Source organism: Maylandia zebra, linkage group LG12 (assembly GCF_041146795.1).
Source record: "Maylandia zebra isolate NMK-2024a linkage group LG12, Mzebra_GT3a, whole genome shotgun sequence".
In the NCBI taxonomy this organism is placed as follows: domain Eukaryota; kingdom Metazoa; phylum Chordata; class Actinopteri; order Cichliformes; family Cichlidae; genus Maylandia; species Maylandia zebra.
Window position 1 is genome coordinate 31420930 of NC_135178.1, and position 14258 is coordinate 31435187.

Genomic DNA, 14258 nt, shown 5'->3' on the forward strand with positions numbered 1-14258 from the left:
CTACTCTTATCTGTTTAAACTGGAAGCAGATCCAATCCTTTTGTCTCTGACCTCTGACGTGTTAACCTTTCTGCTCCTGTTCCTCATCTGTCCCTCCTTCCCCCTTCTCTTATCCCTGCAAACTGGATAGTCTCCCTCCAAATGGTATTGGAAGCTAGTCCCTGTAAGTTGGATGCCAGGCCCCATAACCCCATTTTCTTCCCCCTCTGCCCTTTGCACGCATAGTTCTGTGTTGATGTGTGCGCACACTCCTCCATGGCTCATTCAAGCTCATTACGTGCTACATGTAGCCAGCGTGTCAGCAGGGGGGAGAAGGCTGACAGCTAGTTTGTTTCTTTTTTTCCCCCTTGTGGCAAATATGTCACTAAGGTGTAAGGTTATTCTAACCTTTGTGTCCAAACTTTTTTTTCCTCTAAGCTATGCAGTGTGTGCTACCTCATTTCAAGCTCAAGTAGGCCATGTGGATTCTCTGTGCGCAGATGTGTGTGGTATTTGCTTGCCTAGTGAGAATACGAGAAAAATCCATGCCTACACCTCTCCTTTGCTTTGCAGACCCATTACTGGCCACATTCTCTCACTGATCTGCTTTGTCATTCTCCCTCCAGTTTCTCTCTTCCGCTCTCACGCACTGTTTTCCTATATGCCCACAATCTCCTGACAGTATCTCTGCTCTGTGTATCAGCCTGATGTCGTGCACGAGCTGGCCCACTGCATGCTGGGGCCAGAGGAACTCTCCGAAGCGGTACAGTGATCCCTCCTAGTCAGGAGACTCACTAACGTAGAACGTGTCCTGTAGTACAGCTTCTTGTTTGGTTGTTAGTTTCACCCGTGACTTGTGACAACAACTGCCCCAGCATAGTTTTGTGGAATACCCTCCATGAGCGAGATTAAAGTTCATTTTAAGCTGTTTTATGCTGATTACAATTTATTTTTTTTTTTTTTATTTTATTTTATTTTTTTTTTGTTTGGTTGTGTTTTATTTACTCTAAGTAGTGCCTAGAATCTCTGGACTTGAATTTGGATTTAAACTATATATATTTCTGAGAATTCAAGCAATGTTGGATTTTCTGAATTCTAATGGAATATATTTTAAATTAATTAGGCAAAGCTATACAGTATAAAGTTGGCTGTTTTGGTGAAGGCTGTTAGTAGGGCTGTTCGATATAACGATATATATCGGATGACGATATAAAAACGTCTATCGTTTCATTTTACGCTATCGTTTGTTTCGTGGTGTCGCAAAATAAACTGTTTACGGCAATATTTTTTCATCGTTTTGATGGTCACTGTAGTGGCTATATTAATTTCCTAAAGTTCTCTCTTTCTCTTATATTTAATATAACAACACTACGGACGGACAAGCGCCTGTTTTTATGCGTTGCCGTTAGCAACAACGACGGTAAAACCATCGCGTGTCTGCTTGTTTATTTTCCACATAAACCTTTCGCAATAAAGCTCTAGATCCTGTTGAGACTTTTCAAAATAAACTGAATCACGTGAAATAGTATGCAGAATATTGACGGATGAGAGGCAAAAAAAGAACCATCAGGTGCTAAAAAATAGGAAGAAAACGGCGGCCGTTACAACTTATGTCTAAAAATATATAGTTTCACGCATCAGTTAAAACACTCGACTCCAGGTACACTACACCCAGCTGGAAACACTTCCCGCAAGACGAGCTGCCTGAGATTCACAGAATTTACAGAAAATGTTACATTTTTGTGATTTATATCGTTATTGGGACGATAGAATTCTTATATCGGGATATGAGATTTTGGTCATATCGCACAGCCCTAGCTGTTAGTATAACTAAATGTGGAACTATGCTTGAATTTATTATGTGTCATCTCCTTCTAAGTCGAAATTTAATATTATATCTGGAAAAGGTTATAGCTTCAGTTTTGCCCACTAAATTAAGCGGCATTTGCAGGACATGTGTACACACATGTGCACATAGGATGATGATGATGATGGTGATGATAATAATAATAATAATAATAATAATAATAATCACCTTCCAGTTCTAGTTTTCCCTGTTCTAGTTTGCAGAGTTGACCTCTTCCTAACATGGAGGTAAATGTAGCACTACAAGTTAGTACATTGTACTTGGGCTTTCTGTCAGGTCTGGATGTATGTGATTTCATTTTTAGCTTCTAAAATGGGTGTGCATTTGTCTGTTTCATTTAATTAACTTGTTGCTATTCAATTTCCTCAGTGAGTTCCTGAAATGATTACCAGCTTCAAAGAGTAGGCATTCAAATAAATGTGACTTGGGAGGCTGAATTTCTGTATTAATGATACACTTGTTTCACAAAAAGTGAGCCAGTGATTAAAGCTGTTGACATTTGGGTCAGCTGGTTCGTGTTACCTGGTTTCACTGGTTTTCACCGCTGGTGGTCTGCTTGTCATTAAAGTCAATGGAAAACTGATCTTTTACTCTGTGCTCTTCATGTCACTGCTCTTTAACACCTTCACCTTCATCTTCTCACAGTTAACCAGGTCTCAAGGATTCTCCCTCGATTGGGTGATCATGGTGCCTCTGGGGCTTTTGTCATTCGGAACCATCTTTAACAGACTTCACTAAACGTGCTGTTGATCAATTTAAATGAAGCCTTTAACTGGTGCTTTCATTACAAATGCCATTTTACTGTGAAACCACTGGGGAGAACCTTGATCTGATGCTTAAATTAGTTCTAACATTAACTGGAAGAAAAACTTACACATCAGATGTTACTGTGATGTGAAAGAGATTTGTATTTGTGATATTAGTCACTCCATGTAGGATGTTTTGTGACGTGCCACTTGACTGGTAGTTCCAGGGATGTGTGTTGTGGCTTTTCTTCTCATAAAACCCTGATTCTCTCCCCCTGGTGGTTAGGTACGGTATCGTCGGGAACATGCTTCCGGTCGACAGCTGCCCTTCTTTCCATTGCTGGAAGATCTGATGAGGGATGTTTGTGATGGAGCTGCACTGCTCACTGTAGTCCATTACTACTGCTCCGATCTCATGAAGCTGGAAGGTATGATGCTCTTGCCTGTGTGTTTTCTTTCTCTGTCTCCCGAACACACACACACGTTCACTACTTACATCTCACAAATCACTCTCAAATAATACTTTTCTATAGGGGCCAATAGACTTGCTCTACTTACATGCTCAATTTAATAACTGTGTGATGCTATTTTTGTCACTTGCTCATACTTACTCTCACTGTCCAGTCAGTGAGACATTTATAGCCATCATGTCATCAAGTTGTCCTGATCTGACCTGCTCTCTGTGCACCTGATTAGATATTTGCCTGAAGGAAGTCCCTTCTATCGCTGATAGCCTGTACAACATCCAGCTCCTCAGAGAATTTGCCAATGAGTACCTGAATAAAAGTTTCTATCTGACAACAGAGGACATGCTCTATTCACCGCCTGTGCTCAAGGTACAAAAAACTGTCAGATATTTGTACTGCAGAGTGAATTTTAAGTATTATAACGTGCCATCTGCTCTTTGTGTAGCACAATGTGATGGTGTTCATCGCTGAGCTGTTTTGGTGGTTTGAGACAGTAAAGCCAGAGTTTGTCCAGCCCAGAGACCTCCAGGAGTTTAAAGATCGTAAGTATTACAGTAGATTAAGTGAAGATTATTAAACTATTGCATATGTGGTGAATTACATTGTAGTGTTTCGTGGTCTCCCATGGTTAGGGCTGTGCGATATGACCAAAATCTCATATCCCGATATAAGAATTCTATCATCCCGATAACGATATAAATCACAAAAATGTATCATTTTCTGTAAATTCTGTGAATCTCGGGCAGCTCGTCTTGCGGGAAGTGTTTCCCGCTGCGCGTCATGTAGCTGGAGTCGAGTGTTTTAACCGATGCATGAAACTATACATTTTTAGACATAAGTTGTAAAGGCCGCCGTTTTCTTTGTGAGTATTTATTACACGGCGTGCTGCGGGGAAAAGCCTGTTCTAATGTTTGAGTCTAAGGTTTATTTTTTAGCACCTGGCGGCTCTTTTTTTTAATTCTCATCCGTAAATAATCTGCTCTTTCACGTGATTCAGTTTATTTTGAAAAGTCTCAACAGGATCTTGAGCTTTATTGTGAAAGGTTTATGTGGAACATAAACAAGCGGACACGTGATGCTGTTACCGTCGTTGTTGCTAACCACAACACATAAAAACAGGCGCTTGTCCGTCCTTAATGTGGTTATATAAAATATAAGAGAAAGAGAGAACTTTAATAAATTAATATAGTCACTACGGTGACCATCAAAACGATGAAAAAATATTGCCGTAAACAGTTTATTTTGCGACACCACGAAACAAACGATAGCGTAAAATGAAACGATAGACGTTTCATCCGGTGTATATCGTTATATCGAACAGCCCTACCCATGGTCACAAAAATTGTATGGTACGCTGGTGTATCTTGAAATAAAACCTCTGGTCCAACCCTACAGAGTGCTCTGTGTCCTTAGAACTAAAGCTCAGTTGTTTTCCCAAGTACAGCTAGTTTAGTCATCCTCATCATTAATAGTCAGTTGTCAAGACCTTTGCCCTTGTCCTTTACTCAGCTCGAGCCATAGCTCATCCCAAGAGTGCCCGTCCATCAGTGCCCATCTCCAACGCCACCAAGCGAAGCTTCCTAGCTAGTCCTGGTATGGCCGACAACCAGAGCAGCCCTGAAGTCTGTAACAGGTACTTCCTGCACCCTGAAGACTCTGACCCCCTGTAAGTCTTTTCTCACTTTCCTTCTCATTCCACTTCATCATGATCCTGTCGTCTAAACAGTTACAATAGACCCACAAGGATGGGTAGATATGCAGGGATGGCTGTGTTTCGCTCTCATGTGTCCTTCACATCTAACCCTGTGTCTGATCACTTGTGTTAAGATGACCTTGTGCATGCTGTTGGACCTTGATTGTCTGTTATGTGGTAAAATACTGGGCTTTTCTAGTGAATATGCTAAAATATAATGAGATGTATCAGATTGGTTTAAAGTGGGTTTGGGTCCTATTGTCTGTACGATAAGATCCAAAACACACAAAACTAAGCTGTTCATAAATTTTCTGCCAACCTCTTGTCTCTTATTTTTGGTTGTAGTAAAGGGGGCCCAACTTTCAGTCCTTCACACCCACTTCTGCCCCTGCGACAGAGACAACAAAAGCAACAAGGAGACGATGCAGGTAAGATGAATCTTGATTTTATTTTTTTAAACATACATGCATTACCTGTATAGTAGGATTTAATAGTTTGGATTTAAGTCATGCTGACTTAAATCTGCACCTGTGTATTTCTGGGTAGGTTTGAGAAACCGCTCGAACTCCTTGACTCAGATGGACGGACAACAAGTCAGAGGCTCTGTAGTAGCATGGCCCGACAAGAGGCAGAGGTACTTGGAATAATTGCACTTTTAATCTAAAATAAAAGGCTTTCTTCATACAGCTAGTTGTGATTAACTTGTTTATGTGACCAGTGTAGGTCTTAACTGTGTAAGTAAGGCAAAAAATGAATAAAATTTTAAATTCTGTAAGGACTATTTATATTGTGCATATAGTACAGACTTTACAGCTGAGGTTATTCTCATGATCTCTTTCTGCAGACCAGTGTCCACAATGGGCCCTTATCTGTTGCACTCAGCCACTGACAGTGATGCAGACATAGCTTCTGGTGACAGCGTTAGTCTGGCTCGCTCAATTAGTAAGGACAGCCTGGCATCCAATGTCATCAATGTCACTCCCAAACACCAGACTTCTGTACACCAGCCATCACGTCCTCCAGTACGTAGAGTCAACGGCCACAGCCTTCTGACTAATGTCAATACGGAGGATGAGGAAGAAACTCTGGTGACCGTAGCCAAGAGCGATGGTCCTGCCATCTCCAAACGGGTTGAGGGGACACAATCAGCTGCTGTAATTGGATCCAAACCTTCCACTGACTCCAAATTGACACCAGATAGCTTTTACCTTGAACCACTAATGCCTGCCGTGCTCAAAACGGCTAAAGAGAAGTCTGTATGCCTAAACAAGGAGGAGGAGAGTGGTGAAGTGTCCCGGTCTGCAGGAAGGGGCTCTTTACGCAGAGAAAATGGATCTACATCTGCTGTTCGCAGGAAAGCTCCCTCCAATCTGAACCAAACATTTCCTCCTCCAGCTGAGGAAGGCTTGTCAGATGAGCCTGTTCAAAGTCAGGCAAGTCTCAGGCTAAGCAGCAGTGTGGAACCTTCCTCCAGGGACCCAGCTGAGGGTTTCTACTTGCATTCAGATTCTGAAGAACTAAAGCCTGGCAATGGTCAGGACGGTGACCTAGGGGACCTGGATGAGGAGGAAGAGGATTTGGATGAAGCCGCAACCACTAAAGAAACACTCTGGCCCAGGAAAGCCTTCAACGAGGAGGAAGAAGAATCAGCCAAACTCCAAGAAGACATGAATGTGAAAGAGCATGAAGACAAAGATATTAATGGTGGCAGCGGTCGTTCCAGCCCCTGTCTCAGCACACACTCCCAGGCCAGCAGCATGGCCAGTGGCAGCGTGCGCATGACCTCTTTTGCTGAGCGTAAAGCTCAGCAGCAGCGCTTTGGCAGCAACCATGACCTGCGCTCCAGTGCCTCCAGTTCCCAGAGGACCACTCCAGATGGATCAGAGTGTAGTGGCCCCCTGGCTTCCTCATGGAGGATTAAGAGGGACCAGAGCCCCTCTTCCCCCTTGGGAGGATCCTCTCGTACAGGCAGTGGCGGTGCAAATGTATTGGCTTCTGAACTGGTCCAGCTCAGAATGCAGCTGGAAGAGAAGCGGCGTGCCATTGAGCATCAGAAGAAGAAGATGGAAGTACTGTCAGCGAGACAGAGACAGAAGCTGGGAAAAGCAGCCTTTCTGCATATAGTAAAGAAAGGTGGAGGAAGGAGTGACACATTACCCAACCCACTCAAAGCTGACATCTCTAAAGATGAGCTCAATGGGGAGAAAGGACCATCAAGTAAAGATGATATGTGTGTTGATACCATGAGAGGGGAGAAGGAAGTGGATGAGACCACCCCGTCTGGTGCCTTAGAAGCAGAAAAGAAAGGGAACGGTGGAAGCTTCTATCTGGATGAAGATTTGGACCTGAATGAGTGCAGTCGCTCTATCGAGCTGCTAAATGAAGCTATTGGCAGCATCCAGCAACAAATGATGCAGCTTTCACTGCAGCAGGAGATGTTGATGAAACAGAATGTACAGTCCCCACCTGGTGCAGCTCCACCTCCTGCTCAAACCAGCGACAAAAACGGAGATTCCAAGACTGGAGCAGGCTTTCACTTTGTGGAGCATCTTTCTGGCACTAGCACCGCTCCAACCAGGAAACCCCCCAAACTAAGCTCTGGCCGAAGCGCCAGATCCAAACCATCAGAGCTAAAGATGGCCAAGGAGCAGAGCCGCCAGACCACCAGGACCCTCACACCCACCCAGAGTGGATCAGAGACATTGCCACACCCAAAGCATTCAGCTGGGGGCAGGTCCCCCAGGACTGAGCAGCCCGACAGTCCCAGAAACCCCACAGTAGTGGAGACAGTTGACAAGCCAGGATCTGGCCACGTTCGGAGTGCCACCTTCCGACTTCATGATGAAGCAAACATTCGCTTGCCGACCAGAGTGGACCTGACATCACTGGCTCCTCCAGAAGTGCCCTTTGATGAGTGCCTGTCCAGCAACACCAGAGAGTCTGAGCTCAACTCTTCAGACGGTTCAGGGAAAGAGAATATACCATCAGATGAGGCGCAACGCAACAAAACCCACCTCATTGAGGTTGATCTGTCAGAGCTGAAGGCACCTGAAGAAGAAGAAGAAGAAGAAGAGGGGGGTGTTGAGGACAAAACAACAGAGAGAGATGATGGAGAGCAGAAGTCAGTCCTGGGCTTCTTCTTCAAGGTAAAAATAAATAACAGGCATCCTCAAGTGTCTATTAATTCCCTAATACACTCTTTCAATTATAAATGATTAACATAAATAGTTTTTCACATTGACACACATTTTATAATTTCATATTTTGCTGATTTAAAAAAAATATTTGAAATGCAAATTATATTTATTCGTATTTATACTTTGAATTTGTAATCTTTTGCTTGTTTTTGTTTGGCCAAATGGAAAAAGTGATTCTAATTATTAAATAACCAGATTGCATAGTTTTCAGTTTTGATGTTTAACCACATTTGTTATTATTTGCAGATTTAATACATTGTTCTATTATATTTTTCCATGTTCTAGGATGAGCAGAAAGCGGAGGATGAGCTCGCTAAGAAGAGAGCAGCGTTTTTGCTGAAGCAGCAGAAGAAAGCAGAGGAGGCTCGACTACGTAAACAACAACTAGAGGCCGAATCTGAGCTCAAACGTGACGAAGCCAGGTACATTATTTTCACACTGACATCGATTTCCAATTTATTTGTTAGGAAAATTACTAAAATTCCAGTGTTTGGTGCCAACACTAGGCGGAAAGCCGAGGAGGATCGTTTGCGTAAAGAGGAGGAGAAGACACGGCGAGAGCTGATAAAGCAAGAGTATCTGCGGAGGAAGCAACAAGAGATGTTTGAGGAACAAGGCCTTGTGAAGCCCAAAACTCCCAAACCGAAGCAGAAGCACAGACCCAAGTCTGTCCTCAGAGAGGAATCCTCCAGCGATAATTTCTCCAAGTGTTCTTCTACAGGTAAGACTGTTACATCACCACTTTGACATTTAGCTAAAAATCAGTTTTTCTGTAAATGTCACAGCATGGTGCGCTTCATTTGTTTTTCCAGCTGAGCTGTGGGGTACATTGACTGACTGTGGGCTATTTTTTATTTTCTTTTATTTTTTACTAATAATTATATGTTCCACACTTACTGTTTATGACACTAATATTATTTGATTTTTAGAGTATTGAGACATTTTGGTTCTCAGGCTGATTTTAAAATTTCATTTTTATGCACAGTCTAGAACCAAAACTCAGAAGGGTTGAAGCTGAGTGGTTTTTGGAGGGCTTTTGTTCAAAATAAAAGACTGAATTACTCAGTAGGTTTTCAGATAAAACTTTCTCATTTAAAACACTATTGATAGAAATGACAACCTTGAGTTTGGCATACTTATTTTTTTTTTAAGTTTCTCTCATCCTGATTGGCCGATTCATTTAAGCTCACGCAGGCCTTTTCCCAAACACTTTAGACTACAGGCCACATTTAACCATACGTTTGTGCTTTATTCTATACACGTTAGCACCTCCTGTATGTCTTTGGACTGATGTAGCCTACACCTTGTTTGATTGTAGCGTTACAAATAAGTGTGTATATCTGGAACTGGATCAGAAAGTTCAATATTCATTTCATCAGATATGATGAAACAGTTTCTCGTGGTCTGTGAGTCATCAAAGTACTTTTTGGCAAAGTCCCACCATTTCGTTAGGTCACTTGACCCTGATGGCCCCCTCTAACGGAGTATGGAGATGGTTAGACCATGGCTCTTGTCCCAAACTACTGAGATCTAGGAAAAAACAAGCTAAAGAGCTCTTCTCCCTATATCATCTATAAAAGTGTTGGTTTTTACTGAAACAAAGACCTTCTTATAATCTGGTAATGGACTCATTATTCAGTATTGATAAAATATTGTAATTACATTTAAATGGAAAACAAAAACAACCAAACTTTTCCTACATTTTTCAAATGGTCTCCTTTGTTTTACATAGCTGACAAACTGAGTAACGCCCAGTCAGGCTCCAATCTGTCTCTCGCATCTGCCGCTACCAACGAGGCCGACAGCGTAAACTCTGGAGGTGCAGGCTCCCAGCGGTAAATTCCCTAGACTCTTTCTTTCATGTGTTTACTGTTTGTAAGAATTTGTTATATTATGCAAGTTTAGGATTTGCTGTCTATATTCAAATTGTTTTGTTACCCAAGAAGCCCTCTGTCATGATTATTGATCCACCCATTCATGTGCCATTGTGTCCAGCTGTGACTCTGTGGAGTCATTTCCAGGCAGTCGGAACAGTCGAGCTGCAGAGAGAGACTGGGACAACGGCTCCACCGCCTCTTCCATCACTTCCATGGCTGAATATACTGGCAAGTTTTTCTGTGATCTGTGATCAGTCTTTACTATGACTACAAATCTTTTATAGTTATTCATTGATTAGTGAAAAAGAGATCAATATATCAGTCTCGGAACATTTAAAATGATATGTGAATATCGCTGTTTTGGTCACTATATTTTTTTCTGAACATGCTAAGGAGATTTTTATTGGTCAGAAGCAACTGACACCTACTGTAGGTGTCGTAGCTGTAGTTAAATTTGCAGTCATCAGACTTAGTCCTCTGTTACATTTTCATGGCTTTTCTTCTGTAGGCCCCAAACTCTTCAAGGAGCCCAGTGCCAAGTCAAACAAGCCAATCATCCATAATGCAATCTCTCACTGCTGCCTGGCTGGCAAAGTCAACGAGCCCCAGAAGAACCAGATCTTAGAGGTTAGTGTGGGGTGGTATCAGCATGTTGTATAGTATTTCTAAAGATGCTGGTGGGATTTTGTTTGGTTTTGTTTGTCTGTTTGTTTTTTGGTGTGTGAGGAATGGACGGGAATCTGACTGTAGGGATCTTGTAAACGCCTTCAGTGACTGGAGTCAGAAAAACTACCTCATATTAAACACCTCTAAGAAGAAATGGTAAATGGCCTGTATTTGTATAGTGCTTTACTTGGTCCCTAAGGACCCCAAAGCGCTTTACACATTCAGTCATCCACCCATTCACACACTGGTGATGGCAAGCTACATTGTAGCCACAGCCGCCCTGGGGCGCACTGACAGAGGCGAGGCTGCCGGACACTGGTGCCACTGGGCTCTCTGACCGCAAGTGTCTTGCCTAAGGACACAACAACCGAGACTGTCGGAGCCAGTGCTCAAACCGGCAACCTTCCGATTACAAGACGAACTGCTAACTCTTCAGCCACGATTGCCGAAGGAAAAGATAGTAGATTTAGGAAGGTTAGGGCTCCCTCTCCAGCCTGTAAAAGTTTGTGGGGTGGACAAAGGGGTTGTAACAAAATATAAATACTTAGGTTTACACCTAGTAATAAACTGGACTGGTCCCTGAATACAGATGAACTGTACAAAAAGGGGAAAAGCTGCCTCTTTTTGTTAAGAATACTAAGATTTCCTAACATCTGCAGTAAATTGCTGCAAATCTCCTATCATTCTGAGGCTGGGGAGGCAGCATCAGAAACAAGGATGCAAGAAGACTGGACAAACTAATGAGAAAAGCTGGCTCTGTAATTGGAGCCTGACTGGACACGCTGGGGGAAGTGATGGAAAGATGCACAATAAAGACGTTAGTAGCCATGTTGAACAACTCTGCTCACCCACTTTATGGAACAAAAATGCATCAGTACTGGAAGACATCAGGCTATTTAGTCTCATACAAATAGCAAATGAGCCATGTCAGACGTATGAATTTCCCTCTGGGATCAATAAAGTTATTCTTATTCTTAACATGGCTACAAGGACCAATTCAGTCCTTAGCAATCTACTTTTTGTGGTACTAGACGCACGTTCACTACCTGAGATGTTTGTTAAATGAACTTCTGGGATCTTCTGGAATTAAGTGATCCAAAGGTTCCTGCATTCAGAATATGAATATTTTGATGTAATTTATACACTCGTTTTTCTTAAACTATTTTGTTTTCTTTTTGGGATCACAAAAGTAACACTGGCACTTCTATCTTGGAAGCATGATCAATTTCTTTTTTCATAATCAGTGACAGCACGTCATGCAAAAGTTGGTGAAAGTTGTGTCTTTAAAGAATGTTGTCTTAAAATTACCCAGGAGTTATATCTCCTTGTAACCCCCCTCCCTTCCCCTACCCCACTAGGAGCTGGAGAAGTGTGAGTCCAACCACCTCATGATCCTGTTTCGTGACGGTGGTTGCCAGTTTCGGGCACTCTACTCGTACTTCCCCGACACCGAAGAAATACAAAAGCTGACGGGCACCGGACCCAAGAGCATCAGCAAGAAGATGATTGATAAGCTGTATAAGTACAGCTCTGATCGAAAGCAGTTTACCGTCATCCCTGCCAAGACTGTGTCAGTCAGCGTGGACGCCCTGACCATCCACAACCACCTGTGGCAGGCCAAGAGAAGCGCTGTGCCAAAGAAAAGTGGAAAATAGCAGGCAGGATTTGGAAACACACCTTCATCCACTTCATCCTATCCTCACACTGCTTGTTTTCTGACTGCAATGACGCCCCAAAGCTCGGGATGGAAACCTACACGGGAGAGAGGCCACTATGGACATGCGGTCATCTGTAGGTGGACCGAGGCAGAAACAAAGGTGTGTGTGTGTGTGTGTGTGTGTGTGTGCGCGCGCGCGTGTGTGTGTGTGTGCGCGCGTGTGTGTGTGCGCGCGTGTGTGTCTGGTGCTTGCGATGTGAGTCTGGTGCTTGCGATGTGAGAGGGAATGCCAGCTCAGTTTGCTTCTTCTTCCTGTGATGTCGGTGGGATCTGTTCAGGTTCATTTTGAGTCTGCCTGATTACTTTTTCTCTTCCTTTTTTTCAACAACAACCATGACTCAAGCATGTGGCATTTCCCCCCCCTCATATGTGGTGGATGTTCATTTTTACATGAAGTATTTATTAGTTCAGCACTGTCATGGTTGAGAGCTCAGCTGCAGCACTAAAAATCCTTCCTTCTCTCCAGAAATGCCTCATCTTTTGGACAAATTTGGACACAAAAGGGGGTGGGGACATCGGGGTGGGCTGGGGGGGTTTATGTCGCTCTTTTCAGAAAATCAGAAACAAGGGAACTTTGTACAACCCTTTAGGACTACACTGCTGTCACAACTACACTTTCTCCCCGTGTGGACTGTCGAATCTGTCGAATCAGGCTGGCATTACCAATTTTGCCTCACCAGGGATCTCCAGAAAACCTGCTGCTCTGAACTGTCTTCTTCTTTAGTCACGGGGGAGCTCCTTGGGTATCCCTCAGACATCCGTTGGCCTTTCACGCATCGTGGTACTATCGTCTATTTATTCAGCCGCTTTTTAAACTAGATGCTGATCGTGTAGCACTGGATATGTGTATTGCAAAGAAAAAAGGCAAAAAATAACGATGGTCATTTTAAAGAATTTTATTTGTCAAAACATCCTTTTTGATTTTTAGGATGAATGATAGGCTTTGGTACAAAATGATGCTTTTTGATGTTTTGTTTTGGGTTTTTTTGGTTTTTTTAGCGCTTTTTTTTTTTTTTTTTTTTAATTTATCAATTAAGCAATGTGGAATAGAGTTTAAGCTGATGTTATGTCTTTTCATCATAACAGGAATTCTCTGATGTTTAGAGCTTAGTTGTGTTTTCTCTCTCCACTGGACACTACTTAAACTGTCCTGTACAAAGGTGCACTCATGAACACTTGTCGACGGCTTATTTCATGCAATGTAACTCCCCTCAAAGCCTTTTCTTCCCTCCCCAAGTGTTTCTGTCAGCCTGTCCCATCTTAAATCGCAGCAGCGGCTCGCGCACTCTTGTTGTGAAGAGTACCTCCGCGCTGCCCTGTAACCTGTTCGAATGACAGTATTTGATATATTCACTACGGAGGGGAGGGTCTCTGTGTGTGGGAGGGGTGGTTGGTGGGGGGGGGGGGCTGTGGTTCAGTTATGTACCAACATTAAAGAACATTCCTCCAAGGTGTTGACAAAACACTGCCACGTCGTCTCTCTTCTTCTCTCTGTCTTTTTCAAAACTCAGTGCTTTTTTGTGTGTTTTTTAGAAACCATATGTTGGCCTCCAGAACAACCCCAAGCGTTGCACGAGCACTTTACTTTCTGCTTGTTGAGGGGATTTTACCTTTTGAATGGGCATAAAAACTAAGAATTAATAAGACTGCTGTTTGTGCGCTCCGGGAAAATAATGAATATAATTGTGGAAACTAAACTAAACGCTAAGATTTAACACTGACAATTAAAGCCGAAGGGCCGTCACTGACATGATACTACTGCTGTCTCCAAAAAAAACTGTGGAATACTTGATTTCTCTCTTGCTGCATGGTGTTTTTGGGGAGGTTGGGTGGCAGAGGTGGTCGATCGTTAATTGTACGGTAGTGTATTTTCATGTTACCTAAAAGATTGTACTGGCATTGGTCACCGTATTTTTTTTTTTGTTACACATGTACTTTTCATCCTTGTTGATTTTTATCTTTGATCCCATGCCATCTATTTATTTTAAAATGGAAGCACTGAAACAGAATAAATTTTCAAGTAAATAAAAGTCACATTTTTCATTTCGA

The 14258-nt window shown here is 42.7% G+C and overlaps 1 protein-coding gene across 8 annotated transcripts in view; it reads left to right on the forward strand.

Annotated features, from left to right (window-relative positions):
• Window positions 1–14258, forward strand: part of camsap1b (calmodulin regulated spectrin-associated protein 1b) — a 29844-nt gene extending 15586 nt beyond the window's left edge. For 2 of the 8 annotated variants that reach the window (XM_076891092.1, XM_076891095.1), the window contains 15 exons: window positions 131–163; window positions 683–742; window positions 2879–3020; window positions 3289–3428; window positions 3505–3601; window positions 4569–4725; window positions 5098–5180; window positions 5299–5386; window positions 5597–7898; window positions 8235–8371; window positions 8456–8670; window positions 9682–9784; window positions 9945–10054; window positions 10335–10453; window positions 11851–14258. In XM_076891092.1, coding sequence (XP_076747207.1) covers window positions 131–163; window positions 683–742; window positions 2879–3020; window positions 3289–3428; window positions 3505–3601; window positions 4569–4725; window positions 5098–5180; window positions 5299–5386; window positions 5597–7898; window positions 8235–8371; window positions 8456–8670; window positions 9682–9784; window positions 9945–10054; window positions 10335–10453; window positions 11851–12147 — 4083 coding nt within the window. In that variant the 3' untranslated portion in view covers window positions 12148–14258. Of the gene's footprint in view, window positions 1–130; window positions 164–661; window positions 743–2878; window positions 3021–3288; window positions 3429–3504; window positions 3602–4568; window positions 4726–5097; window positions 5181–5298; window positions 5387–5596; window positions 7899–8234; window positions 8372–8455; window positions 8671–9681; window positions 9785–9944; window positions 10055–10334; window positions 10454–11850 lie in introns of all 8 variants that reach the window. The other 6 variants (XM_076891094.1, XM_004566741.4, XM_004566743.4 and 3 more) reach the window with 6 other exon arrangements.